This window comes from Abramis brama, assembly GCF_963993115.1.
Source record: "Abramis brama genome assembly, chromosome: 3".
NCBI classification, from domain to species: domain Eukaryota; kingdom Metazoa; phylum Chordata; class Actinopteri; order Cypriniformes; family Leuciscidae; genus Abramis; species Abramis brama.
Window position 1 is genome coordinate 31,764,736 of NC_139965.1, and position 27,500 is coordinate 31,792,235.

The following is a 27,500-nucleotide window of genomic DNA, read 5'->3' on the forward strand; positions in this document are numbered from 1 at the left end:
GAGAATCTCTTGATGTGTTGCGTTTCAGGATAAAACACAGTTCTTTTGAGGATGGATCAAATAATGACAAAAGTGAAATAGATCACTCCTCTCTCCTAGTTAGGGACTATGTATTTCAATTATGTAAAGTGGACTGCTGATTAGATTACCTGTCTCTAGAGAGAGAGAGAGAGAGAGAGAGAGAGAGAGAGAGATTAGATGGAGATGTGTAAATGGTTCTCAAAAGCCCCTCTCATACAAGTTGTCAAGTGTCTTAGTACCCGCTAACCCCAACCATCACAAATACATTGATTACCTCAATGAGGCTTCATATTTGTATCTGATTAAATTTCATTAATGGATAGAAGCATGTATTTCTTCCTTTTTTTGTTGCTTTTAGCACCATATGAGACAAAAAAGACAGCAATACTGCAAAAGAGTACCCTTGTTACTCTTCAATCTTGTTTTGTCAAAGATCTGCCGTAAACTATTGCACTCGCAGACCAGACAGCTATTGATGTGTGTTGTTTCAAATTCATATATTTATACATATTTATACAGTAATTAATTTGCATTTTATTGCATGACATAAGTATTTGATACATCAGAAAAGCAGAACTTAATATTTGGTACAGAAACCTTTGTTTGCAATTACAGAGGTCATACGTTTCCTGTAGTTTTTCACCAGGTTTGCACACACTGCAGCAGGGATTTTGGCCCACTCCTCCATACAGATCTTCTCCAGATCCTTCAGGTTTCGGGGCTGTCGCTGGGCAATACGGACTTTCAGCTCCCTCCAAAGATTCTCTATTGGGTTCAGATCTGGAGACTGGCTAGGCCACTCCAGGACCTTGAGATGCTTCTTACGGAGCCACTCCTTAGTTGCCCTGGCTGTGTGTTTTGGGTCGTTGTCATGCTGGAAGACCCAGCCACGACCCATCTTCAATGCTCTAACTGAGGGAAGGAGGTTGTTGGCCAAGATCTCGCGATACATCGCCCCATCCATCCTCCCCTCAATACGGTGCAGTCGTCCTGCAGAAAAGCATCCCCAAAGAATGATGTTTCCACCTCCATGCTTCACGGTTGGGATGGTGTTCTTGGGTTGTACTCATCCTTCTTCTTCCTCCAAACACGGCGAGTGGAGTTTAGACCAAAAAGCTCTATTTTTGTCTCATCAGACCACATGACCTTCTCCTATTCCTCCTCTGGATCATCCAGATGGTCATTGGCAAACTTCAGATGGGCCTGGGCATGCGCTGGCTTGAGCAGGGGGACCTTGCGTGCACTGCAGGATTTTAATCCATGATGGCGTTGTGTGTTACTAATGGTTTTCTTTGAGACTGTGGTCCCAGCTCTCTTCAGGTCATTGACCAGGTCCTGCCGTGTAGTTCTGGGCTGATCCCTCACCTTCCTCATAATCATTGGCTTCTTAAAGAAAAATTAACAGGTCTGTGAGAGCCGGAATTCTTAATGGTTGGTAGGTGATCAAATACTTATGTCATGCAATAAAATGCAAATTAATTATTTAAAAATACATGCAAAGATTTTCTGGATTTTTGTTTTAGATTCCGTCTCTCACAGTTGAAGAGTACCTATGATAAAAATTACAGACCTCTATGCTTTGTAAGTAGGAAAACCTGCAAAATCGGCAGTGTATCAAATACTTGTTCTCCCCACTGTATATATATATATATATATATATATATATATATATATATATATATATATATATATATATATATATAAGTCTACAGTATGTCCTCACTTAAATAGCTAAGTAAACGTGTGTATTTGTTTGTTTGTTTGTTTGTTTGAGTATGTGTGTCTGCTTAGCTAATGTGAAATTTTGAGAAGAGTCCCTAGGGGATGAACAGATGTACTTGTCTCTGAACTAACAGCCTGTTGACAATGTGCAATGTCTGGTCACATGTGGGCTCTGTCAGAAAGAACACACACATACACACACACACACACACACACACACGCACACACACAGACCTTGTAAAGACATCCTTTTTGGCCCTTAATTGGATTGTTTATGATCTTCAGAATTGTATTTTGTGTGTGTGTGTGTGAGAGAGAGAGGGAGAGACAGAGAGAGAGACAGACAGAGAAAGAGATGCTTCTAATTGGGTGTATTTGTGACTTGTGTACGATGAATGTTTTACATTATAGTCAGCCCTCATCAAGTGTTCTCTCTTTCTCGCCCTCTCCTCCACGCTGATACCAGTGTGTCTTATTGGAGTGAGTAATAATGGTAATTTTACTAATTTAAGTCTTATATCCAGTTGTCCTTTGCTTTGTTAGTGTATGGTGTTACCACATAAATGTAAGCTCACATCAAATGATGGCACGTTTGATGATGGGCCAAAAACTGTTTTATCTCTTTCGCATACACAGCCCAGAAGCGCCAGCTGTCGGCAAATTTAGACATTATGAGTCCAGTATAAAAGCAAGTGTGCTTTCAATGCAATTACATAAATGAGCAGCCTTTTTAAATCACACCCAATAAATTTCACACTTATGAAAGACAAGCTTGTGACAGAATGAGGTTTTCAGTCCAACTATGCTTTCAGCAATCTCCGTTTTCAAAATGGGCAGCACTGTTAAATGTTAATGGATGCTATAATGTGCAGTAGCTAATGGACAGCTACAAGAAGCTGCTGGGCTGTTTCAAAGGGCACATTTCTTGAGTGTTCAGTAGACGCATGTGGTGATATAGCAGGGTAGATATGAAGACCATGTCATTTCAATTCATCAGTCAATCACATTTATAATATTTTTACTCAACAAATTTATTCAGCATCAAAATGTCAGAGGCAGGGGAGATCAAGTAGTTATATGGATGATTACACAGTTACTTGTCATGTTTGCTATCAAAAATGTATTTGATACCATAGAAAGAAGGCAGAGAGATACCAGATGAATCGTATTGTATTTCTAGATACTTTATTTGTGAATTCATGTTGATCCCATGCATTGGAAAAGTGAAAAAGCTTTACGATTTCTTTGAGCCAGTTTATTTTTTGCTCTGTTTGTTTCTATCACAGCTTGTTTGAAACAGAGCTCCATAAGCTTAGTTCCCATTAGGTGTTCGTGTTTTCCTCTCAGATTAGATAAATTGTGAGGAGTGTTACAGATGATACATTGTGGATTCCTCAGGCAAACAGAGAGATTTGTGTCAGGGTACTTCTTCGTAAACAATTACCGGGGAAATAAACAAAGGACACAATCAAACACACACAGTTAGTATAAAGTATCTCTTGCCTTCTAAGCATCCGTCAAACTGAAACACGAAAGCTTTGACTTGCTGTTAACTGCTTTGCCATCTGTCGCTGAACCTGTCATGTCTCCTTTATTTGAAAGATTGGTTCCTAGCTGTCCAGTGATGCCCTGATGGGGAGTTTTCCCTAGCGAAATGACCCTTGAACCTAGTAGCACACAAATAGTCTTTTAGATCCACCATCAGTGGTCAAAGGTCAAGTAGCCTCTCTGAGATAAGGGAAACAGAGATTTAGTTGGATTAGGCAGTAGGTGATGTTAAAGGTTATGGTAGCTGATAAAAGAAGAATTATGTTGTATCACAGAACAAGAGTTTACTTGACAGATCAATAGAATCTTAAGGAGATATAATGTAATATAGAAAGAGAATAAAGAGAACAAATACAGCATTCCACTAAAAAACTTCAATTTTCTTTTTATGTAAGGCAAATTACTCATGTTATTGGATGGAATATGAATTGATTGATTGATACATGTAAGTAAGCATTAAAGTACTGCTCAGAGGACAAACACTCTTAGGGTAATATTAAGGTTTCATTTGTCACACACAAATTACAACAATGGCAGGGAAATGCTTTTTCTCTTTGTGATTCTAAAGAAATAAAAAAATGAAAAAAAATAATAATTAGATTTGATGTATTAAGAATATTTAGGCAGAGAATACATGTTAAATGTGAAGTGGCATAAATTCTGAAAATCAAACCATCTGCAAGTGTTTGTATTTTCATGTTCATGCTTTTTAAACACTGAAGCAGACTTTAAATATTTATGCTTTATTGACCAATTTCTGTGCAATGTAAAAAAATAAAAAGCTCCAGCTTACCTATTACTGACCATAAATCAATATATCATGTCATTTTAATGATTCGTGTACATTTGATTATAAATGTTATTATATATTCCTTCATTTACATTATGTCCATAAAAATACATTTGAAAAAATTCTAATATCTGCATAGATATATGTGAATTTACTGTTACTTCAGGTTAGGTTATTGTAAGTATGAGAAATTAAATAACTACAGTTTCTGATTTAAAATGCAATTATAATGGCCTTTAAACCATTTTACTGACTTGTTGTTTTGTTGCTATAATTTTCACAAAAATCTTGTGTTTCGTGTCATATTTATATCTAATGCAGGAATACAAAAGTGTAGTGAGAGAAAGAGAGTAGAAATAAAATATGTCACTGGTGTGTGCTGAATTCTCAGCCTGGTCCCAGTGGTCCTCATGAGGGTGTCATTTAGATAAATGCTCCCAATTACAGCACTGCTGCCCCGACTCACAGGCACAAGACTCTGTCTGTGTTTCTGAGGGTGTAAATGAGGGGTTTTCCCTTTGTGTGTGTGTGTGTGTGTGTGTTTATACACAGTATTTTAAGTCATACATTTTTATGAATTAAGGTTTCTTATTGGCATCTGTGGTTCCATGAAGAACCTCTAACATCCAATGAACCTTTTCATTGCGCAAAAGGTTTTTTATAGGGCAAAAAGATTATTCTGTAATGTTCTTTACAATATAACAAAATATTGTTTTTTTTTACACTGAAAACTTTTCACTGAAAGGTTTTTTTGGGAAGCCAAAAGGCTTCTTTTTTTGGCATCTCTCCAAAAACACCCTTTTGGAAACTTTATTTTTTCGAGTGTAGCATGATTTTTGTTTCAGAATGTTTATGTGCTTTGGTTGTGTCTGTATCTAACCAAATTGTTAAATAGTTGCACAAGTCAGAATTATCTCTGTGTTCCCAGCCTCACGCTGGCAGCTGACCAGGCCCCCTTGCAGCACTGAGTCTTTGAAACTATAGATACATATTTTTCTAAAATCAAACCAAACAGATCATCCCTAAAGGTTTCCGATGACTGTTGAGCCATGTTTCCCTCTGATTCAGCTCTGCTGTTGTGGAAAAAAAGCCTGTGTGATAAGGATAGGACAAAAACCTCAGTCATAAACACAACGTGGTCAGTTATACTCCCTTGTCCACACCACTAAAATATGGTCTAAATATTTGAAGTCCAATAAATAATCATTATTTTCCTTTTTCTTCACTCTATATTTACACTACTGCTTAAATGTTTAGGCTCAGTAAGATTTTTTTGTTAAGAAATTAAATCTTTTATTCAGCGAGGATGCTTTAAATTGATTATTTAAGCTGATTATCATTAAATTATTTCTATTTCACATAAATAAATTCTGTTTTATAAAGTCCCCCTGCAGTCAATAATTGTATCCCTTTGATAATCAAAATGACATTTAAACTTATGTATTTATGTATCTACAATGCCGGACACGTAATGGTAATTGATATGATTAGCCTTTGGCTTGACAATGTTATCAAACAGTTAATAATGTGTTGCTAATGTTACACAAACCATGTTCCCGTTCATCAGACACAGCTGCCTTCTAAAAATCCACACACACCAGACATTTAGACAACATTAAAATCTCAGCGGGTTTCACCACAGGGGGTCTTTAACTTTCTATTCATCAAGGAATCTTGAAAAAACGATCACCGTTTCCACCCACCCACACACACACACACACAAAAATATGTAATCAATAAGCACAACTGTTTTCAACATTGATGATAATAAGAAATGTTACTTGAGCAGCAAATCAGCATTTTAGAATGATTTCTGAAGGATCACGTAATGATGCTGAGAATTAGCATAGGAAACTTCAAACTTCAATTTTTTTTTTAAATCCTACTGTCTCCAAACTTTTGAACTGTTGTGTTGGTTCAAAAATAAATGTTATAAAATAATGTATTGTACTGTGAAGTGCTGACAGTTGTCACGAATCCCTTGAGCTATTTGTAAACAAAATAAGCGTTCTGGTTAGCTTGAATGTTGTTATGCTATTTACAGAGTAACAGTGAGGTAAAGCCCCTTGGGAGGATTGGAAGGTGGTGTACGGTTTGAGAGAGATGTCAGAACTAATCAAGACAGATGTTGTGAGTCATTGTAACTTTCATGAACATGGATTCAACTAGACTTCTCTTTTCTCCCTCTACTGGATTCCTTCAAATTAAATCTCCTTTTGGTAGGTGAACCTTCCCCTTCTGATTGCACAAACTGTTGGTTTGCTCACTCTACGTGTCGGCCTCTTCAGGTAATAAAGACTCAAGACTCTCAGATGTGTAGTGTAGGTATGTGGACTGGCTAACTGCCCCTCAATCAGATTTTAGGCGATCTATTCATTTAAATGGTTTCTTAAAACAAAACGAAAAAGCAGAGCAATCTGTTCGGTTGACCAAATTTATGGCACTAACCTAATATTTAATCTGAACACACAGATTCCTGAAAAGCCAAACGACAAACAATCAATTTACTGGGAATGATGTGCCTTAAAATAGTAACAGATTTGAGTTATGGAGTCTGATGATCTTTTCCTGCTCTCTGTGCAATAAAAGCCGTATGATAGCCTTTCATAATAGTAAGTGAGAAGGCATTAGTGAAAATTAATTACCCCCTGGCAGTATAATATGAGGGGTGTACATTAATCAGTGGCTTAATAACCACCAAATGGATTTCAGGTATATATCTCTGAATGGTGGGCATTTCTTTGAGTTTAGATCAATACACTCCATTGAAATATTGTAAAAGGATAACTTGCATTTATTTGTTTGTTCTGTAGCATCAGGTTCATGGGTGTTTTCTTGTATTTTGTGACATTATTTATATTTAATTCCGTTCATGACAAATCCATGAACAGCTGCTGCATTTTGAAGTTTATGACGTGTTAGATTTACTTTACACCGATCACTGTGATTTGGCCTAAAATAAATCTCTGTCTCATTTGACTACAACTCATTTTATTTATTTTTTTTGCATTCAGACATGCTTTCCCATTCTCTGCTACTGAACCTTCAAAGTGATATTTCTGGCCAGTCTATGGCTTCTCTCACAAGTCTCCTTGTTCGTGCAGAGAATTTTGATAGACGACCTTTACTAAACTGAGTGGTTTGGTTTCGCTTCCACTTTCTGATATTGGAGCCAACAGAGCCTACTGGGACATTCACACACTTGGAAATGACTTTTTCCTAATTTCAACATTTGTTGTGTTTATTTATAATTTGGTATTCTCTTTAGTGTTCATTTGAGTCTTTGAATGCTTTAACTGTTGGGGTTTTTAGCCAGAAAATGATTTTAATGATCACAGGTGGAAGGCAATTGTGAGGCTTTTGTGTACTTTCAATTGTTTTTCTTTGTTTTGTTTTCTCTGTTTGACTGTTCAAATGGAATATTTTCCTTTGTTAAGAATATCATAAAGCAATGTCATATTAAAATAATGAATGTTTGATTTAGTGCTTAGGAATAAATAACACAGCGAGCTACATTTCTGTGTTATTTGCATTTCATTAAAATGGGTGAATTCGGCCTAAATACATTTTCAAGGCAGTGTGTGTGTGTGTGTGTGTGTGTGTGTGTGTGTGTGTGTGTGTGTGTGTGTGTGTGTGTGTGTGTGTGTGTGTGTGTGTGTGTCACCTTTATTTTCAACATCCAGAGCATCTTGTTTCTTAAATGCTGGAGAACTAAAATACCTCTCTTTTTCACAACAACAAACATAAAATATAAAAGGAAATCAGCATTATTAGGTTATTGTGAGGATATCTGAATGGTGGCACAGAAGCCCCTTTTACTGTTGTAGCATTGGAGTAAACACTTCACAGATCCTATTGAGTGCTGATACCTGGCTCCTCACAACCTACTTTAACATTTTTGTGTTTCTTAATGGTATTCTGTGTGGGGTATTTAAAAACTGATGCAAAGATGAATCAGCAAACATGTCGGACCTTATTGAATTGTTCATTCAGGGGTCCTGAATGAGTAATTAATCAGTTGTTGTTGTAATATAGTTCATAAAATATGCTGAAGTTGTGTAAATGTTCAAGAAATGCCACATTAATTGTAATTTTGCCATCCAATGGGCCGAATTCATGGGCACTTTTTCTGTTACACTGATGATGATTTACTATAGCCAAGATATTTTGATTTACAAACTGTCCTTTATGTTATGAAAATTAACAGTCATTTGTGCGGATGAAAAACATTTGCTTAAGCTTTCATACTTTTGTTCATATGAGTATAAGCATACTGGTTTACATGTATGCATTTGGCAGACACTTAACTTGCATTCAAGGTTTAACAAACTGTCTCATCGATTCATGCATTCCCTGGAGGTCAAACCTATGACCTTGAGGTTGTTAGCACCATGCTCTACTGTTTGAGCTGCAGGACTGCTGCGCTGCTTTAGATTTTCAAATGTAGGGGAAATGTTTTTGATTTATGTAAGATTGGTTTACCTTTGATCTTATTTACATTGTAAATTTGGAAAGTGCTCAAATTTACTGCAGCGGCCACATAACCTTTGAGTACCTGGCTTATCATAAGCATATTTGAGCAACTTCACAAATGCATTTTGGGAAATACTGTACGTATTTCTGTTTTGACACTGCATTGGACAATGAATATGAGATGGTGAATGATGCTGAAGTGTCATCAAACAATACAAATGAGATTGATTTAGTTTGGAGTATTGGATCGATATGTCTTTGCATACATGCATACATGATGACTTGTCTAAAAACATAAAAGAAACAATACTTTACTGTTGCTACGGTTAACTATCTGAATTATTATACTGGATGTCTTTGTTTTTGTCATATCTATTGCAGTGAATGACATTTTCTCATCTGACATTTCATGTTAGCAACAGATCTCTGGAGGAGGTGAACTTGTCGTGACTTCACAGGAGGAAAAAAATTATTCGAAATATTTCTTGCTTAACTGCAGATGAAATTTGGAAAAATTCAAGAACAACAACAAAAATTCACTTCATTTTTTTTTTTTAAATAACAAAGAGCATGCCATTGTCAGATCACCAGGACAAGATAAATTGCCTGTTTAAAATGCAGGGAGTCTATTAAAGGTGACAGTCATGGCCAGTGTCTAATTTCTGGATGACCAGTCAGAGAATATTTATGACACCACTCCACATAAATTATGTTTGATGGTAATGCTAACACACCGTGTCTAGTGGTGGTCTGAAGGATTTCACACAAGCACAGAAATCAAGTATGTCTGTCAACGTATGGGTTATTTTCAGAAGAGATCCATCAACAAGCAAAAAAGAACAGTCAAGGACATGTTCAAGGCTTCGGAAAATAATGTGCGCTTACTTCGACGCATAAATGCTTTTGTACATTTTTTGATCTTACTGTTTTCCTTCAGCAATTCCCTCCAAATGCTTAGACTGTTCTCATACCTTAAACCATGATTCAATGTGACAGTTGATGTCGGCATGGAGTATGACTCATGATCCCAAATCAATACAGGAAGTCACAATGTTTTCTGTTCATTTCCAAACTTGGAAACTTTCCTTTGTGGCAATAATTTGATTTATTCTGAGATTTAGACTTGCTAATTTGACTTTATACAAGCTTTATACATAACCAAAGGCTGTGAATGATACACTATTATCATTAGATTGGCTGAAGGTGATGATGGGGTTTCAATCGTACACCTCATATTCTTTTTCTGTTAATATATGTGTGTATATATATATATATATATATATATATATATATATGTATGTATGTATATATATATGTATATATATATATATATATATATATATATGTGTGTGTGTGTGTGTGTGTGTGTGTGTGTGATCAAAGATGGCTGTAAAAAATAAATCTGCATTGTTAATCCTTTTGATATTTTATTTAAAAAAATTGCAAAAATCTAACCTTTCAGTGACCCATTTTTGTTTTGATTTTGATGTTTGTTTTTGGATCACTGTCCTGTTGGAAGATCCAAACATGGCCCATTATAAGATTTCTAGCAGAGGTTGTCAGGTTGTTGATTTTTTATCTGTTGGTATTTGATCGAATTCATGATGCCATATATCTGAACAAGATGTCCAGGACCTCTGGCAGAAAATTAGGCCCACAGCATTAAAGATACAGCAGAGTATTTCATTTTACACATGGGGTACTTTTTATCCCTGTATGAACCAAACCCATATTAAGTGTTTGCTGCCAAAAAGCTTTTTTTTTTTCTTCTTTTTTTTTCATCTGACCATAGAACCTGTCCCGTTTGAAGTTCCAGTAGTGTCAGTTACTTTTCAAACGTTCTATGGACAGATGAAAAAACAGAAAGAAAAAATAGCTTTTTGGCAGCAAACACTTAATATGGGTTTGGTTCATGCAGGGATAAAAAGTACCCCATGTGTAAAATGAAATACTCTGCTGTATCTTTAATGCTGTGGGTCCAGAGGTCCTGGACATCTTGTTCAGATACATGGCATCATGGCAAATACCAACAGATAAAAAAATCAAAACCTGACAATCTCTGCTAGAAATCTTATAATGAGCCATGTTTGGATCTTCCAACAGGACAGTGATCCAAAAACAAACATCAAAATCAACACAAAAATGGGTCACTGAGCACAAAACCAAGCATCTATAATGGCCATCCCAGTCCTGACCTGAACCCTATAGAAAATGAGTGGGGTGAACTGAAGAGGAGAAGCACCAACATGGAGCTGGGGATCTGCAGGATCTGGAGAGATTCTGTATGGAGGAATGGTCTCTGATCTCTTGTCAGGTGTTCTCCAAACTCATCAGGCATTATAGAAGAAGACTCAGAGCTGTTATCTTGGCAAAAGGAGATTGCAAAAAGTATTTAATAAAAGGGGGCAAATAATTGTTCCCAATGTGTTTTGGAGAAAAACATTTATTTCATAATGTGATTTCCCCCCCACTTTCTTTCTTTTACTTCAACGAAAGGTTAGATTTTTGCATTTAAAAAAAAAAAAAATATCAAAAGGATAAACAATGCAGATTTATTTTTTACAGCCATCTTTGATCATATTTACCAAGGGGGCAAATAATTCTGACCAGCACTGTATATATATATCTTTCAGTTCAGGTGGTTCAGGGGTTTATACACCATTCAAAAGTTTGGGGTCAGTTAAGAATTATTATTTTTTCTTTTAAAGAAATACTTTTATTCAGCAAGGATGCATTAAATTGATCAAAAATGGCAAATACGTATATAATTAAACATGTATAATGTTACAAACGATTTCTATTTCAAATAACTGCTGTTCTTTTGAACTTTCTGATCATCACCTGAAAATTCAGTTTTTCCATCACAAGAATAAATTACATTTTAAAATATATTCAAATAGAAATAGTTATTTTAAATTGTAATAGTATTTTTCAATACATAAGAAACGTCTTTCCAAAATACTGACCCCAAATTTTTAAATGGTAGTGTATATATACTGTATAGGTGGAAAAAGTCATTGGGCCCTATCTTGCACCCTGACTTTGTACACCGACACATGTATCATTCCTATTTTGCACCCGCGCAAAGCACGCTTTTCCCTCCACAGAAGCACGTCGCTAAACTAGGGAATGAACTTGCGCTCCAACTTGCGGTTCAGCGCAAAAAAGGAGGCGTGTTCCGGCGCAAACGTTCCTTCATGCTATTTTGCAGGTTTAGAAAACAGTTGCGCCACTAACCAGGAAAAAATAGTTTAAAGTCAGTGGTGCGTTGCGCATGTTATTCATATGCTATTTTAAGGGCGCATGCTTGGCCATAATCAATGTAGCGTGTGCACAACGCGCATACACTTTGATTCTCTCATCTACACAGAAGCAGCAGTTTTCATTTTTGCAAATCATACATTATTACGATAGATAGATTTTTTTTTAAAGTTCAAAACAGATTATTGCCCCATTCTCATTCTCCATCTTTCCTTCCCATCATGTTTCTTTATTATCCACACTCCTTTGTCACCATCGGCACTAGTCCTGTCAGCTAATCAGTGGCATTAAATGAGCCATCCGATTAAGTTAGCATCATTAGCGAAACGTTTGGCAACCGAAGCGCAGCGTGCCAAACAATCCTCCAAATTAGCTTTATTAGTTACATAATGTTCCTCTGAGGCCTCTGACATTTTACTCTCCACGAGAGGATTTACTTAATGAGTTGGCTGTTTCTTGCACTCGCTCCACCAACTCCGCTGATGACCTCTGCCGAGTTTTACTACACTTTGGAGACGCTGAACACCGTCATTGTCTGATTGTGTATTCTAATTAACAGACTCGACTCTTCTGAATGAATGGCATGTATTGTGAAATTTAATTCTGATTTCAAATAATCATGGCTTTTTTGGTAATCAATTCCATTTTGAGGACGTTTGGTGATAATCAGGTTATTTTTAAACAACAATAGTAAATATAGCTGCAAGCAGCAATTACCGGGGCCAAGCAGAATAAGACGACAAGACATGGCTGAAAGTGTCAGATCAACTGCAACAATGAGCAATTAAAGACATTTAAAGAGGATTTTAGGCAAAATGCCTGAAAAATCATAGAAACAATAATTAAAAATATGATTTAATGGATTATCACTTTCGACCAATAGGTGGCGCAGTTACAAAACTGATGTGATGTGGTCAGAGTGAAGTGACAATGACGCATACAAAGTTTGGTGTCAATATGTCAAGGCATTGCAGAGATAAAGCCTGAATAATGCTTTTAGCATCATGCCTCAAATTTGCTGCTGCGCTATACGAAAACGGTTTCGTCAATCGACACGAAATCCGTAACTTTTAGTCGGCACAGTCTGGAGATGATATGATTCGATTTTGGTGAAAATCGGACAAACGGTGTAGGAGGAGTTCGAAAAAGTAGGTTTTGAATGAAAATAGCATTTTATTTCACAAAACTGTATTGAAGTCAATGGGAATTTCATGTTTTGTTCTATTATAGCGCCACCAAGAGGCTCAGTCCCACAATTTTTTTTACGTGTCCTCAGAGTGAGCCCATACATACATGTGTCAGTTTTGGTGAAAATATCTCAATTCGCTTCAGAGTTATAGACATTTATATGAAAAAACACGTAAAAAATGACTGACACATGACTTTGTTTGAATTTTACTACCCCTTACTATCAATATTTTCGCATTTGGGCATTGGCGTGTAGTTAACAAGCTATGATTCAAAACTTCTGACGGTGGTTTCGTCTCGATCGGACAAACGGTTTCAAAGATATCGCCTAATGTTTTTTAAGTGCTAAATCACAACACTACACAAACCGTAAGGCGAAACCTAGCATGTTTGGTATCGTTGGACTCAGCAACGATTCAGGAGTCGAATGAGATGAGTTTTGTGAAAATAATTCGATCACACCCAAAGTTATAAGCATTTGAAAAAAAAAATCACCACTAGGTGGCGCTGTTTCGAAACTTCTCACGCTCCTTCAGGACATCGTGCTGATGACCCATACCAAGTTTCGTAACAATTCTTTCATGCATTCTTAAAATACAGCATTTTAGCACAAAATTCAAAATGGCCGACAGTCAAAATGGCCGATATGGTAAAATTGGATATCATTCGAATCGGCATGTTACCCTGAATCTAACAAGACCTTTATTAAAAGAATTTTATGAATTTTGGACAAACTGTTCAGAAGTTATAAGCAAAAATAGCCATTTTTCATATCTCCAGACCAGTAGGTGGCGCTGCGCCAAAACGCAGCATGTTGCCTCAGGTCATGCTTGTGATGACATGTACCAAGTTTGGTCTGAATCCGATAAAGCCTTGCGGAGATACAGCCCTACGACTGTTTTCGCAAGCGCTACGTAAAATTTGTTTGTGCGTTTATTGAAAACGGTTTGACGAATCAATTTGAATTCCATAACTTTTTGTCAGCACTGCCTGAAGATGATCTGGTTCAATTTTCGTGCAAATCGGACAAACCGTCTAGGACGAGTTCGAAAAAGTAGCTTTTTCGAATGATTCAAAATGGCGGCCATATTTTTATTACGGAAAATGAAGTCATAGGGTGCAATCGAATCGGCATGAGCTCAGGAATAAGAGGAAAAAATTTTGTTGATTGGCCTTACGGTTCAAAAGTTATTAGCAAAATAAAAGTGAAACTTTGGACAGGTGGTGGCACTAGAGGGAATGACTTAGAAACACCAAAATTGGTGTATTTAATGTTGGGACTGTCCTCTATCAGAATGTCAAACCAAAACAACTTTCCCGCAATCGGTTCTATGGGCTGCCATAGACTTCCATGGCGGAAGAATAATAATAAGAAATGGAACAGATACAATAGGTGCCTCCGCACCTTGTACTTATACATCTATCATGTTAGAGTGGTACTGGAAATTGTGTTAATAATTTTAGCAGATTTTAGGACGTTTGGATAACAAACACAAGTGGCCTTAATGACATCTCTTTTTTTCTGATATGGTCTATTATCATGATTGTGGGTGGGTTAACAAGCATTTCACATTATTCACATATTGACATGCTGCTTTTGCTCATAAAAATGAAAAGAAAACGCACAAAAAATTGTTTTGTTGTTGTTTAAAATGTGCTCTTTGGAAAGCACAACCCGTCATGTTCACTATCGTTGTGCTTATAGTTGATTAGGCTTGGGTATCGAGTATCGAGTATCGACTGGAACCGGGACTAGCTTTGCGATTTCAAAAGTTTAAATTTCGATTCCTAGTTTCGATTCCGCCGACCGGAAGAAGCAGCCGCTGTCTAAGTAACCAATTTGATAATTTCTAGCCCTAGTCTGAAATGAAGTAACTACCTAATCGATTTCAAACTGCCAAATGTTAACTCGCTGAACACTGACAGCTGTAGCCTACTTCTCCCACATTAGTTAAACATTTGTAAACTGTAACACGGCATGGTAAATGCGTGTATTACTAGGATTGGATTGTTATGCTAAACTGCGAACCGATACATTTTATGAGACGCTGTGTGAGTTGCCTTATTAACTCACACAGCGTCTCATGTATTCAGAGCAAACAACCCTGACGTTAAACCTTAAAAACGTACTTATATGATGTTTTCTTATTGTTCGGTATCTTGCGAGTTGCAACCATATTCTCTCGTCCTCTGCTCGTCCGTTTGAAAACTGCGCGCGATGCCGGCTTACGTAAAAAAAAAAAATCATGAAAACACATACACATGCAGAGCTGCCAACTCTCACGCATTCACCGTGAGACACACGCGACACTTTAAACAAGCTCTCACGCCACACATTCATTTTCCCATGCACAAAATCGCGAAGCGCAGAGGACACGGAGACCGACAGACTAACCGATCATCTCTAGCTAATAGTAAAAAAAAAAAAACACGAACACTGTTGAAAGATACAGTACAACTTACCGAAATGTATATTCCTCATACATAATATCGATCAATCAGTGTTTTTTATCAGCGTGAAGAGGTCAATAACATAGCTGGAGAACAATTATGTCATATTTACCTCAGGAAAGTCATTTAATGAACATAATATAGGCTATAGCACGCAGTTGGCAAGAAAAGAGCTAGAGAGTATTTTGCTAAATATGTGTAGGCTACTATATTACATTTTTTATATTTTTACTTATATCATTAAATAAAGTTGTTATTATAATAAAAAAACGCATCATATTTCAATTGAGTTATTTTTAACCTTAAATAATACTGCCAGCTGCATAGGGCTCTCTGTATGTTTACAGCATTAGAGTTTTTTCTTGAGAAAAATTAAGGCCTATCTTGAGTAAATATTTATCCAAATGAGTCAATATTAAATCAAATCACAATAATTGAATTGAATTGAAATAATTTAAAAAAAAGAGTAGCTTACTAGAAATTGTACCATGTAAACATTGTAACATGTCACTAAACCTAATAAAATTCAGTTTAGTTACTAAAATGTTAGTGACAATCACAATAAACTTATTGTGATGCAAATTTTTTTATATTTCAATTGATGGAGAAGGTCAGACTATTTCCTTCAGAAAGACCGTTGGTTAGCTAGCTCATTTAAAATGTCCTAAAAAAAAATTGTTTAAAATAGATTTGATATTTATATTGTAGTTAAACAGCCCTGTGAGAAATTCATAGTAAAGTTCATAAAAAGTAAAAAGTTCATAGAATTAAAATTGATCTAAACTTTTTTGACCCTGCCTCTTAAAAGAATCGGAATCGAGAATCGTTAGGAACCGGAATCGAAACAAGGAATCGGAATCGGAATCGGAATCGTTCATATTCAAACGATACCCAACCCTATAGTTGATATACTGTTTTTAGTATGCTATTCCTCAGACCTTTAGTTCCTCATCCTGCCATGATACCTCTGTGTGATGTCTCGGAAACATGGCGCCTGGCATAATGATCACCTCCCCCACCCTGCCTTGCCTTGCCTTCCCTCCCGCTTTCATTTAAACCTCTCGAGCTGAAACACCTCTGTTCTGCTCTGTTCTGTCAAGCAAGGAACAAAAATGTGAGCTCTGCAGGAGCTCCAGAGAAGAGTTCTGTTCACTTCTGTTTTTTAATTAGTTCTATGGGGGAAGTCTTTAGCGCTGTATGTTTGTGTTGAGGAATTGTCTTTGATCAGGCATTTTGCACACCCTATCTGCTGCCAGCAGCAGTATGCTTTCCCTCAGCCTGACTGAGAGGTTCACAGTGTGTGGATGTATCGTTCTGAGTTAAAAGAAAGTTGACAGTCACTTTAAATGTAACCCTGAGACCTTGACCTTGTTCTCAAACGCATTTCATGTAAGTGTGTTGTGTGAGAATGATTTGTTCTGACAGTGTCAGGCTGGTTTAGGCCATAGCTCTCTGCCTGATTGATTTTTGCAAATATTTCCACACCTGTGATGCTGCCTTGTCATTCCTCATATCTACAGCAATTCAAATAGTTTCTCCATGAGCTAACATCAGTCTCTGACTAGTTTACCTCACATTACCTGCCACACTCGAAACATCATCTGTGCTGTTGTAGTCAGAATCAAATCTTTTTGTAAGGTTGATATTGTTTTAATTTAGTTTGAGTGTGTTTATCTGTCATTTCATATAATAGCAGTCATTTAGTTTGCTACATACTGCTAAAACACAATGGCATGAACATTTCAGAAGGGCTGCTCAAAAAGCATTTTTCTCTCCATGTGAGTTTGTAAATGTCAGAACTGCACTACCATCTTTCCCAATGCAGCTGATTTGCAGAGTTGTGAAGTTACTTTTATTTATTTTTTATTTTTTTGCTGACTGGTTTTGCTGACTCCAATTCAGTCAAAAAAACAGTCAACATCCTCATGAGATCACTTTAGCAATCAGAGGCCAAAAAACAGTCTATTCTGAAAATTGTTATTTATTTTGTGCTTGCTGTGAATATTTCAAACCCCAGTGTTGTTATTATTTATGGGATCTCAACACAGATTTGAGGTTGAAAAGACATACGCTATGCCATGTTCATGAACAGTATCTTAACATTTAACCTATAGCAGTTCGAAGCAATTCCAATATATGTACAAGGTACAGTATGTGTAAGGAAAAATGTCCTTTTATTTTACTGAAAATATTCTGTTAGAATCTCAGAAATAGACATGACAATACACAGTGAGTCATATGTTAATATTGCCTCTCAGCTCTATGAATAAATCTAATAATCTGAGAATGTGATTCAATCTAGATCTGTGTTATATCCCGTCACATCTTTCCGTGTGTGACTTAGTAATTAAACAGAGTGATTATATTAAGAAGATGACATTTCTCTCTCTTTCTTGCTCTTTCTTTCATGCAGATCCAGTGATTATGGGTCAACCTACACCAAGCTCAACCTGATGCCTGGGACAACCATCATAGTCACAAACTTCTACATTTGTCCCACCAATAAGAAAAAGGTAAGAGGACCATAAACACTTTACTAAATCCTTTTACAGATCTTTCTTTTTTACAGATTTTCTTCCATAGGAAGGTTTAGATGGTGAAGCAACAAATCTACCAATTCCTTTTTGATTTTGCAAAGAATTGCATACTCACTTTCCCCCTTTTACTGCCATTTGAGTATTGAGATGTGTGCATTTGATTGTGATATAAAACAAATTTCACCACATATGTTAATGAATATGTGAGTATGGTTATTAATTATAATGCACAGACATTATGCAATTAAACCTCAATTATAAGTTATTGGCAGCAGTGGATGTTTAAGCACATATCAGGGATTTACAAGACTTTACAAAATGGTACTTAAGAGCTCCATATGGTTCTTCTCACTTGATATTAGAATGTATTCAAATACAGCTAATAAATATGTCCTGTGAGTGTGTGCAAGTATAATGAAATGTGTGGAGTTTAAGGTCATGTGAATTTTTTTTCCCTCCCTTATGGAGATTGATGGTAATGATCACCCCAGAGCAGCTATGACATGTTCAAGCGTGTCAAAGTCATCCTAATGGAGTTTACAGGGATCTCCTGCTCATTAGTAATCTCCTCACAACCTCTTAAACATGAACACACACAGACGTCACAGCTGAATAAGTGCTAGCTGTCTGTAATAGGCAATTTAGCAGAGACACATCAAAGCTTGTCTGCTGTCCTCAGCTCTAAAGTCACAATGCACAATATTAATAATTAACAGGAAAATAATTCAAGGAAAGTTATTCAAAATGAGATGCAGTATGTTTGAGGACGTGGCTGTGTTTTGATGTTTGTGTCTGTGAAGTGAATTGCACATGAAGTAACAACTGTTAGTGTTGACTTCAGGAGACAAAAGGAAATGTAACTCCACAGTCACTCCTGATGGAATCTCTTTCCCACGTCAGACTCCTTTATCTTTAAATCTCGGACGACCGTACCTTGACTGTCGATACAAAGAGCGTTTTGAACAGGGCCGGACAATGCATGCACTTTCTGCAGTGTCTGGGAAAAAGTGGCTTTTGTGAAAACAGACACTTTCAGGCTTCTAAGGAACAAAACTTGAGTGTCCTCACTGATGGCGCTGCCGTCTGGAGCAATTTCAGTGAGCCGCTGGGAAAGCCTCTGTTTGCTGTTAGCTGGCAAAACATTTCAACTCTGCTGGACAGTGGTTGTCATATTACGACGCTATTCATCATAATCACACACTTCTCACAACTCTCTGCTTGGCTTTATATCATTATAATGATGCTATTATCTAAACACGCAGAAATGGTAAAGGCATCTATAAATATGTATATTTTTGGATCCCTGGGAGATACTGTATGTTGAATATTTTGTCAATATTTTGATAACAGTATAAAACTAATCTATTTTTTTTAATCAAAAATAGCAAAAATCACTTAACTTTTATTATAATTTTTTTATCTCTTTATTGTTATGACAGTTATTTTTGTAAACAAAAATATTTTATAACATGTTTTTTTATTATGTATTTTTGAAAACACTCCTCCTGTCTTGCATTGGGTGGACAAAACAGATAGTCCCGCCCTAAGCACCATTGGTTGTGTTTATGTTCCTTTCTGGATCGTTCTGGATGCTCAAACAAACAAAAGCAATGTCTGATAGATAACACATAGGACCACAGTGTTTATACTTCAGCTGTATTACTTAACCCTATATGGGTGTGTATTTATAAATAAAAATGTGTGTCTGGGTTTGTGAGACAGAGAGAGAGAGTGATAGTGAATGCGCTGCTACACCCCACAGGTCACCGTACAACTACAAAATGTCAATCAGTGTGGCGTTAGACAGGGTCCCAGCGTAAAGGAGCAGGATCAAACGCCACTGATCCAAAACCAAAGCGTCTGGCCCCCTCATTTCTACAGCGCGGAGCTCAACCGAGCGTGAATGAAAGCAAGAGACAGAAAGAAAAAAAAGCGTCAGAGGGAAAAACAGAAAAGCAAGTCCGACAGCAGTTGCAAATAAAGCTATCCTTGTCTCTAATATATCTGACCTCCATTAAATCACATTTCTAAGTCCCTTAACGAAGATGAGCAGTATCTTTTCTCAGTCTCTAATTAAAAATATTAAGCAGTGGAATTAACAGCAGCTGATTCTGTAGTAATGGATTCATTGGAGTTCAGTGCCGCCTGCCTTCATTTTGTTAATAGCTTGCGCGGTTCAGACAAAGAGTTTAGGCAAACAGTTTAATTTCAAACGGCATAAATTTCACTTCCTTTGTCCCAAGTTATCTCTTGCTGGAACTCCAGCAAGTAATTACTCTGGAAATAATGTGTGATTTGTCCACTCTAGAGATACGGAGAAAGTTCATTAATGGGAAATGGTCATGAAAACGAGAAAGCAGGAAGTTTCTACTTTATCAGAGAAACAATGTTGTTATACTTTTATGGTGTGTTTCAGATTCTGCATTGCTTGAAGCATGTACATATTTATATCCTATAAATATTAAATATTATTAAAATTGTCTTCATTGCCTTTACCTGCTGACTGTCATCCAAACTGGATGCTTCCATGATTTGAAGGTCATAACAAATTTTGTGCTATAAAACTTATAGAATTTTACATTACGTAGTGTTTATGTGTTCAGTTAAATGGTGCAACATAGTCTTTCCAGATATAATTCTCACCCAGTGCTGTGGTGCGTGTTTTATGAACGCTTGCAGCAGAGAAGTCCTCTCACATTCTCAGGGACTCGTTCTGTTGGAAAAACTCCCATTACTTCAGCAGCTGTAGTCAGAGCATGAGGCCCGAGATTAAAATCTCCTTGCTCAGTGTCCTGAAACCGAGCTAAAACAGATATAAAAGACAGTGGCTATTTCTGACATTTGGTAGTTTAATACATGCATTGGAAAGTGAGTGAAGCAAAGCAGTGTTCACACCCTCCAGTCGGGAAAGCAGAAAGGAGTGAGCCACAAGCGTGACTGACTAATGGAATGATGTTCCTCTGGGTGAAAGTTCTCATAGAGCCGGGAAAGAGGGAGAAGAGATAAAAGCCAAGAGATGTTCGCTTGTTTCTCATAGCTGCTTCATCTTTAAGAATTTAGCAGGATTTTCTCACATTCTCATTCTTTGGTAAGGGATTTTTAATTGTACTATCTGGGTTTATCCAGACATGAAGCTCATAGACTGTGGGACTTTACTGTAAATTGGCATGCTAATCCACTGTGATACAGTAAATGAAGCGCAGAGGGATCTTGATCTGTTGATCATGGTTTTATAAGAGAAAAACTAATGTTGAACTATAATTATTTGAAAGACTGTTTTATAAAATGAGAGGTAATTCCCATTTATTCATTATTCGAACATGTTGCATTTTGCCAATTATTAACTTCAGACAAATAAACACCCTTTTAAGCCTAGACATGTTAAAAACTGCAGAGCTTTTTTATTAATCTTGTCCCAAACAACAATTATTTATTTATTCATTTACTTTTTCAAGCTTTAAAAGATTATGGAGTCAATTAAGTAGTCCATAGTTTAGCCAAAAAGAAGTATTACAAATTGCTTCTTTGGTCATGGGCTCTTTAACTCGTAATGAGCTTTAGGGCCAGATTTGCTAACTGCTTGCTCCAGCGTAAACCCTCTTTTGGCATTTTAAAAACTACTGTCAGGATTTACTAAAGAAACGCACTGAAAAATTAGCACTGAAAAGGTATGGTCAGGGTTATTTTTGCCGCTGACCTTATTGCATATGCATTTGTAGGAGTTTTCCTTTTAGACGCAAAATTTATGAGAGGAGAGTATGAATTATGCAAGGTGATTTACTAAGGTTTGCGCTAGTCAATTTACTGGTATTTGTGCTGTTATTTACCACCCAAAAAAAAAGCAAGTTCTTAAACCAGACGCTAATTTGTGCTGCTCTTAGTAGATTGCGTTGGTCATTAAGGAAAAGATCCGGCTGTGTCTGTGTAGGCTATCCTATTAGCGCGTCGTCAGTAGGTCATGCGCAGAACTTTCCACTCCCATCACGCTGTTTTGAAATTGCGCTCTCGTGCTAATTTGTGCTGTTCTGTGCTGTGCAAATCTGGCCATAAAACTACATGCAAACACACACACACACACACACTCACACCACTACCTCTTAAATATATATATATATAGTGTGTGTGTGTGTATTTATTAAAGTAAATAAACATAAGATGTCCAAAAATGGGGGAAAAAAAGTGTTAAAACAAAAGGGGATCTGGTGTCCTCGTCGTGCCAGGGAATCATGAAGGATGGGTAGTGAAGAGATGGAATGGGTCCAGGTTAGGGGGCGGTGTCGCACGCGCTTCTCTCTCTCTTTGGTCTGAGGCGCGAGGGGGCGGCGGCTTCGGCATCGCTCCTTGTCCTCTCCATAGACTGTAAAAGAAATGGACACAGCGACCCCATTGGATTCAACGGAGAAAAGTGAAGTCAATTAGAAGCACTCACTTCCTGATGGCTGAGCGTACTGCACAGACTCAAACTGAGCTTGACGACGTAGATGTGACGTGAGCAACCTGCCTGTCTTCTAGTAGCTGTGCAAAGAGAAATCTGAATCATTCCCTTCCGAAACTTGCAGAGACGGAGAGCGTGAGTAGGAGCTGTCCATGAGCTATGAGCAAGAGAAACTTTTGCTAAGTATTCTGATTAATTATTTTGTCATTTTGCCTCCTCGTCCCCCTGATTGCCCGCGAGCTTCTCCTCCTGGCCATACGGTAATTTCTCTACTGTGCGACAGAGAGTCGCGTGGTTATGACGCAATCGTTAGCCTATTTTTACAAAAACTGCTTCTACGGGGCCATAACGTAAGATACAAGGTAATGGAGCCTTTTATACATTTTCGTGTTTCTTTAGAAATAAACAATGGGCAAATGGAGTCTTTAAACGCCTCAGATGTAAAGTTATCCGCTGTCAAAGTGACGCCAAAATGAATGGGAGTCAATGGAATGCTAACAGCAGGTGATGGTCTGCTAATCAATGGCGGCCCCCGGGGAAGCTTCAGTTTTTTCAGAAACATTACCCCCTTGGTCCTCTCTAGCCAGGCCCCGACTATTGTCAGCGGCGTCACGCATGTTTCGCATGTCGGGAACCTGGCAAAGGGTGGCGATAGGGACGGGGTGGCGCTGATTACTAGGGAGAGGCAGTCGATCCGTCACAATATATATATATATATATATATATATATATATTCTTTTCCTTTATTCTTCCCTTGTCTGGCTTATGCTACTCTAAGCAATGCCTGAACTTTGTATTTTTTTTTGCCTCTTCATGATGACTCCCTTGCTGTATTCCTCATTTGTAAGTCGCTTTTGACAAAGGCGTCTGCTAATGTAAAAATAAAGGAATACTTTCTTACATTCATAAACCAACACACTCAGACCTACTAAAACACACTGCTTGAAATTTTGAATGGGATTTATTTTCTTGGATCACTTCCGTAATCATGCAGTCGTTGCATGAGAATATCATCAGACCCTATAATAAAGTTTTTGATGTCACAGTAGTGACCTTGTTTATGCTACTGACATAGTGTAGAGATCGATAACACTGATAAATGTCGCTGATTTATTTTCACCCATTACATGGAATTTGTGACAGATAAAATGGATTGGTTTGACCTGATTTACCATATCCAGTCAACAAAAGACTAAATTCAGTACCTTCACTGTATTACAGTGTCTGATTCTTTTCATGCCAAATGGAAGAGAAAGCATGTCCCATTTCAGATTTGGTTTATTGAGGGAGTTTTTCTTCATCTATGTATCCCCCTTGTGCTCAGTCTAGGTATCAGACTAAAAAGTTGCTTTGAGACAATTCCTGCATGACACAATTCTACAAACTAAATCTGAACTGAAAGCTGAAGTGTTCCACTTCTGTAGCAGTAGCCTCACTAAACATATATGCAAAAAAGAATTTTGTTTTCCTAAACACGTCCCTTGGTCAGACGGACTTTAACTTTTTTTTTTCTTTTTTTTTTTAAATGTCATCAGTATTCCCACCACTAACCCATTTTTTGTGTCTGTCATTATTTTGCTTGGTTTTCTATAATTATCTGTTGACATTAGATAAATGTGTGTTAATTATACCCACAACACTTTAAAGGTCATGTGTACACTTTTGAGTTTCATTTTGTGGCTCTGATTCGTGAGAGCCTTTATAAATCACACTGCTGAGCACAAGCCTGTAGTATGCAGAAGAGTTTTAATTGGATGCAGAGTTTATGAAACTGTCTTGTGTAGAACAAAATGTTGATTTTAAACGTAATATATATATATATATATTAAAAATATAATAATATAATATAATATATAGGTTTGTTTGTTACTGTAGTTCTGTCCTCATATACACCTCATAATTTTATTTGAAAATGTAGAAATTGTCTGCATGAGGTTTTAAATGACAGCCCCCCCCCCACCCCCAACTATTTTTTTTTCATGCTAAGAATCTGCTGATGTTTTTGCTTAATGATGCATGTAATAATGTGTACAGTAGTTAATACGTATGCCTTTTGCATCAGTATCTGTATCTTTATGTGTTAATGTATTAGCTCAAAATGCATTGCAGACTGAATACAATAAATAAACAAGTCAAATTAAATAGGTAAAAAAAAAAAAAGCAATATGATTCATGTAATAAAAAGAAAGACAGGAAACTTGCAGGACACTGTACTGGAGCTCTTAATTTATTTTAAAAAAATATATTGTGTAGCCTGGTAGTCTAACCTCAGACCGTCAGATCAATACAAAAGTCAGTTTGATGCACAAGAGCACCCACAAAAGCAACATGCAACACATTTTGATTCAGTGTCTAACTATTGATTCAGTGTCTATACTGTCTATAAGTGTTTTGGTGTCTCAAACTACAATACTCTCTAATTTCTTACCTCACTTTAATTTCTAAGCTTAAAGTCTTACAACCTCTGCTGGTTGGTGCTCATGTGTATGACAGTGATAACTCAACCCCTTTGGCTCATTTCTAATTGGTTAAACTGACAGTGTTACTGTATAATCATGCCCAGTCTCCCATACACATTAAAGGAACATAAGATGCACACTTTGAACATACACTGAAAATAGTAGACCATCCAGGAATTTACTAATTCTAATCTCAATACTTTTTTAGGATGGATTGTATGCAAATTGGGACCCAGGGACAGTTTTGCGATATTTGATTGATTTATTCTTTTCTGAGATAGATTGGCTGTGACTGCACTCTGAAATAGTTTAATCACACCTGGATGGCGGCCAAAGTGTTTGAGGATAAAATGATTGTAGCTATAAAAAAAAAAAAAGGTGATGGAGGTTAGAGATAAATTCATGATGACGTGGAGTGTCTTTGAGGGCTTACAGATGGATTGATTGTGTCTGCTCTCAGCTGATATGGAATTTTGGCCGCAGCGTTGAACTGAACCGTCTCCTCTTGTGAAAGGAAGATGGATGATGAGAAATGTTTTAATCATCTTGCAATGACACAGACACACACACGCAAGCACACACACAGACACACAGAGACACATCTGAAATGCATATTCAGTGGGGTCCAAAAGTCTGAGACCACATTACAAATCTAATATAATTTAAAGTTAATGAATCATAACGTTTTATATTTAAACCATAAAGGATTTTAAATGAAAAATAAGTATATAAGATTTTGCCCTATTACTTGGTAATTAATCCGTTTGTGACATGGAGACTCATATTCTTTGAGGGGGCATCAGTAGCGGTACTGACTCACTTGGTGTCCTAAAAATAAAGCTTCCAAAAGGGGGTTTTCCCAGCAATGCCATAGAAAAAACATTTTGGCATCCCAAAAAATAAGTGAACTAGTTTTTTTCATAGTGTGAAGAACATTTTATTAATCTGGAGGAAAAAACAACATTTTCCTCTATAAAGAATGTTTTGTGCAATGGAAAGTTTCTATGGATGTTCTTCATGGAATCATAAATGCCAATAAAGAAGCTTTATTTACTGTATGTGAAATAAAAGATGACCAAAAAACAAACACACATTTTCTAACAACCTTCTTTGTGAACATGTAAGACATATTTCAGAACTTAATACTGTACTGTAATAGAACAACTGAAGTAGAAGCATTTTGACTTGCTCTCAGGCTTGTGGATCACACTGCCTGTATTGGCATTAATGTGAGTGGATTTGATTTGCAATCCCAAAGGATTCCCTATAGACCTCGCTAATACACAAATACTTGCCATTTCTGCTGAGTTAACAAAGAGGTAATTTTCCTCTTTTGCATGTCATGACACTGAGGAATCCCCAAGCCATTTGTTTTGCGAGTGCTTGAGCATCCTCTTTATGATGTGCACTCTCATTTCCTGTGACAGATGGTTTAGTGCTAAAGTGCATTTAGGTCACTTTCAGTTGATTGACAGTTTGTGATTGTGCTGCTGTGTTGTTCTCTGACATCCCCACACTGATTTATGACATTCATCTTTTGCTTTTGTTTCCCTTGTTATTGCCAAGTTGATGTTTGAAAAATGACAGCTTGATGGCATGAGTCTACGTGTGCGCACTCATCTTTGGCAAATGATATTTTCTGGCAATCTGTTATTATTTTAAAGATGATGTCAGACAGAGACAGAGAGGGTTTATCTGCTCTGAATGTGCCATACACTCATAGATTCACCAGAAAGCTTGTATGAGAGGATGAAAGAGAGTGAGACTGCCAGAGGCAACATATCCCATCAGAAAGATTCTCTCTCTCTCTCTCTCTCTCTCTCTCTCTCTCTCTCTCTCTCTCTCTCTCTCTCTCTCTCTCTCTCTCTCTCTCTCTCTCTCTCTCTCTCTCTCTCTCTCTCTCTCTCTCTCTCTCTCTCTCTCTCTCCCTGTGTTAGGATAGTTCAAACATAATGCAGGTGTGCTGATGGAAGTCCACAGACTTCTGTTGCATTTTGGTAACTTAAAATACATGGTGGGGAAACTAAGGTCCTCTTATCCATTTTAGGCATAACTATACATGTTTTGAAAAAAAGGGCTATGGTGTCAATTCTTCTAGATGTCCTATGTTGTAATTATATAGCTGCTAGGTTGAAGGTCCCAGCTGTGACTGAAGGTGACAGTGAATGCTCTTTCATGTCCTGCACCACAGGTTTGCACGCTGATTATTCCACCCCTTTCCTCTTTTGCTCCTGGCTCCTTTTTTTCATCTCTTCCTCTCCTCACAACAGGTTAAATCACAACAATGTTATTTTGGGTCAAATCCATATGTAACTGAAACACACACATGCATATAACCTGTCTGTTAACCCTTTCAGACCCACTGTTCATTCCAATGTTTTTTCAAAGGATTTTTGTATTGAATGCTGCATAGTTAAAGTCAACTAGTCAACTGTATGAGCAACATATCGAGACAACAACAAAAAATCTTATTTTGAAAAGCATGGTGGCCTCTGAAACAATTAAAGAATATGGTATAATTTGAACTATTATACAGTATTTATATCTAGTCAGTAGTCACACAATATGATAATTAAAGTTCAGTAATGGACAGTGGTGTAACCCTCAGATAGAAA

The 27,500-nt window shown here is 37.0% G+C and overlaps 1 protein-coding gene across 6 annotated transcripts in view; it reads left to right on the plus strand.

Moving 5' to 3' along the window:
• Positions 1-27,500, plus strand: part of sorcs2 (sortilin-related VPS10 domain containing receptor 2) — a 185,157-nt gene that overhangs the window by 89,652 nt on the left and 68,005 nt on the right. For all 6 annotated transcript variants that reach the window (XM_084108164.1, XM_084108165.1, XM_084108166.1 and 3 more), the window contains exon 3: positions 17,868-17,967. In XM_084108164.1, coding sequence (XP_083964290.1) covers positions 17,868-17,967 — 100 coding nt within the window. The remainder of the gene's footprint in view (positions 1-17,867; positions 17,968-27,500) is intronic.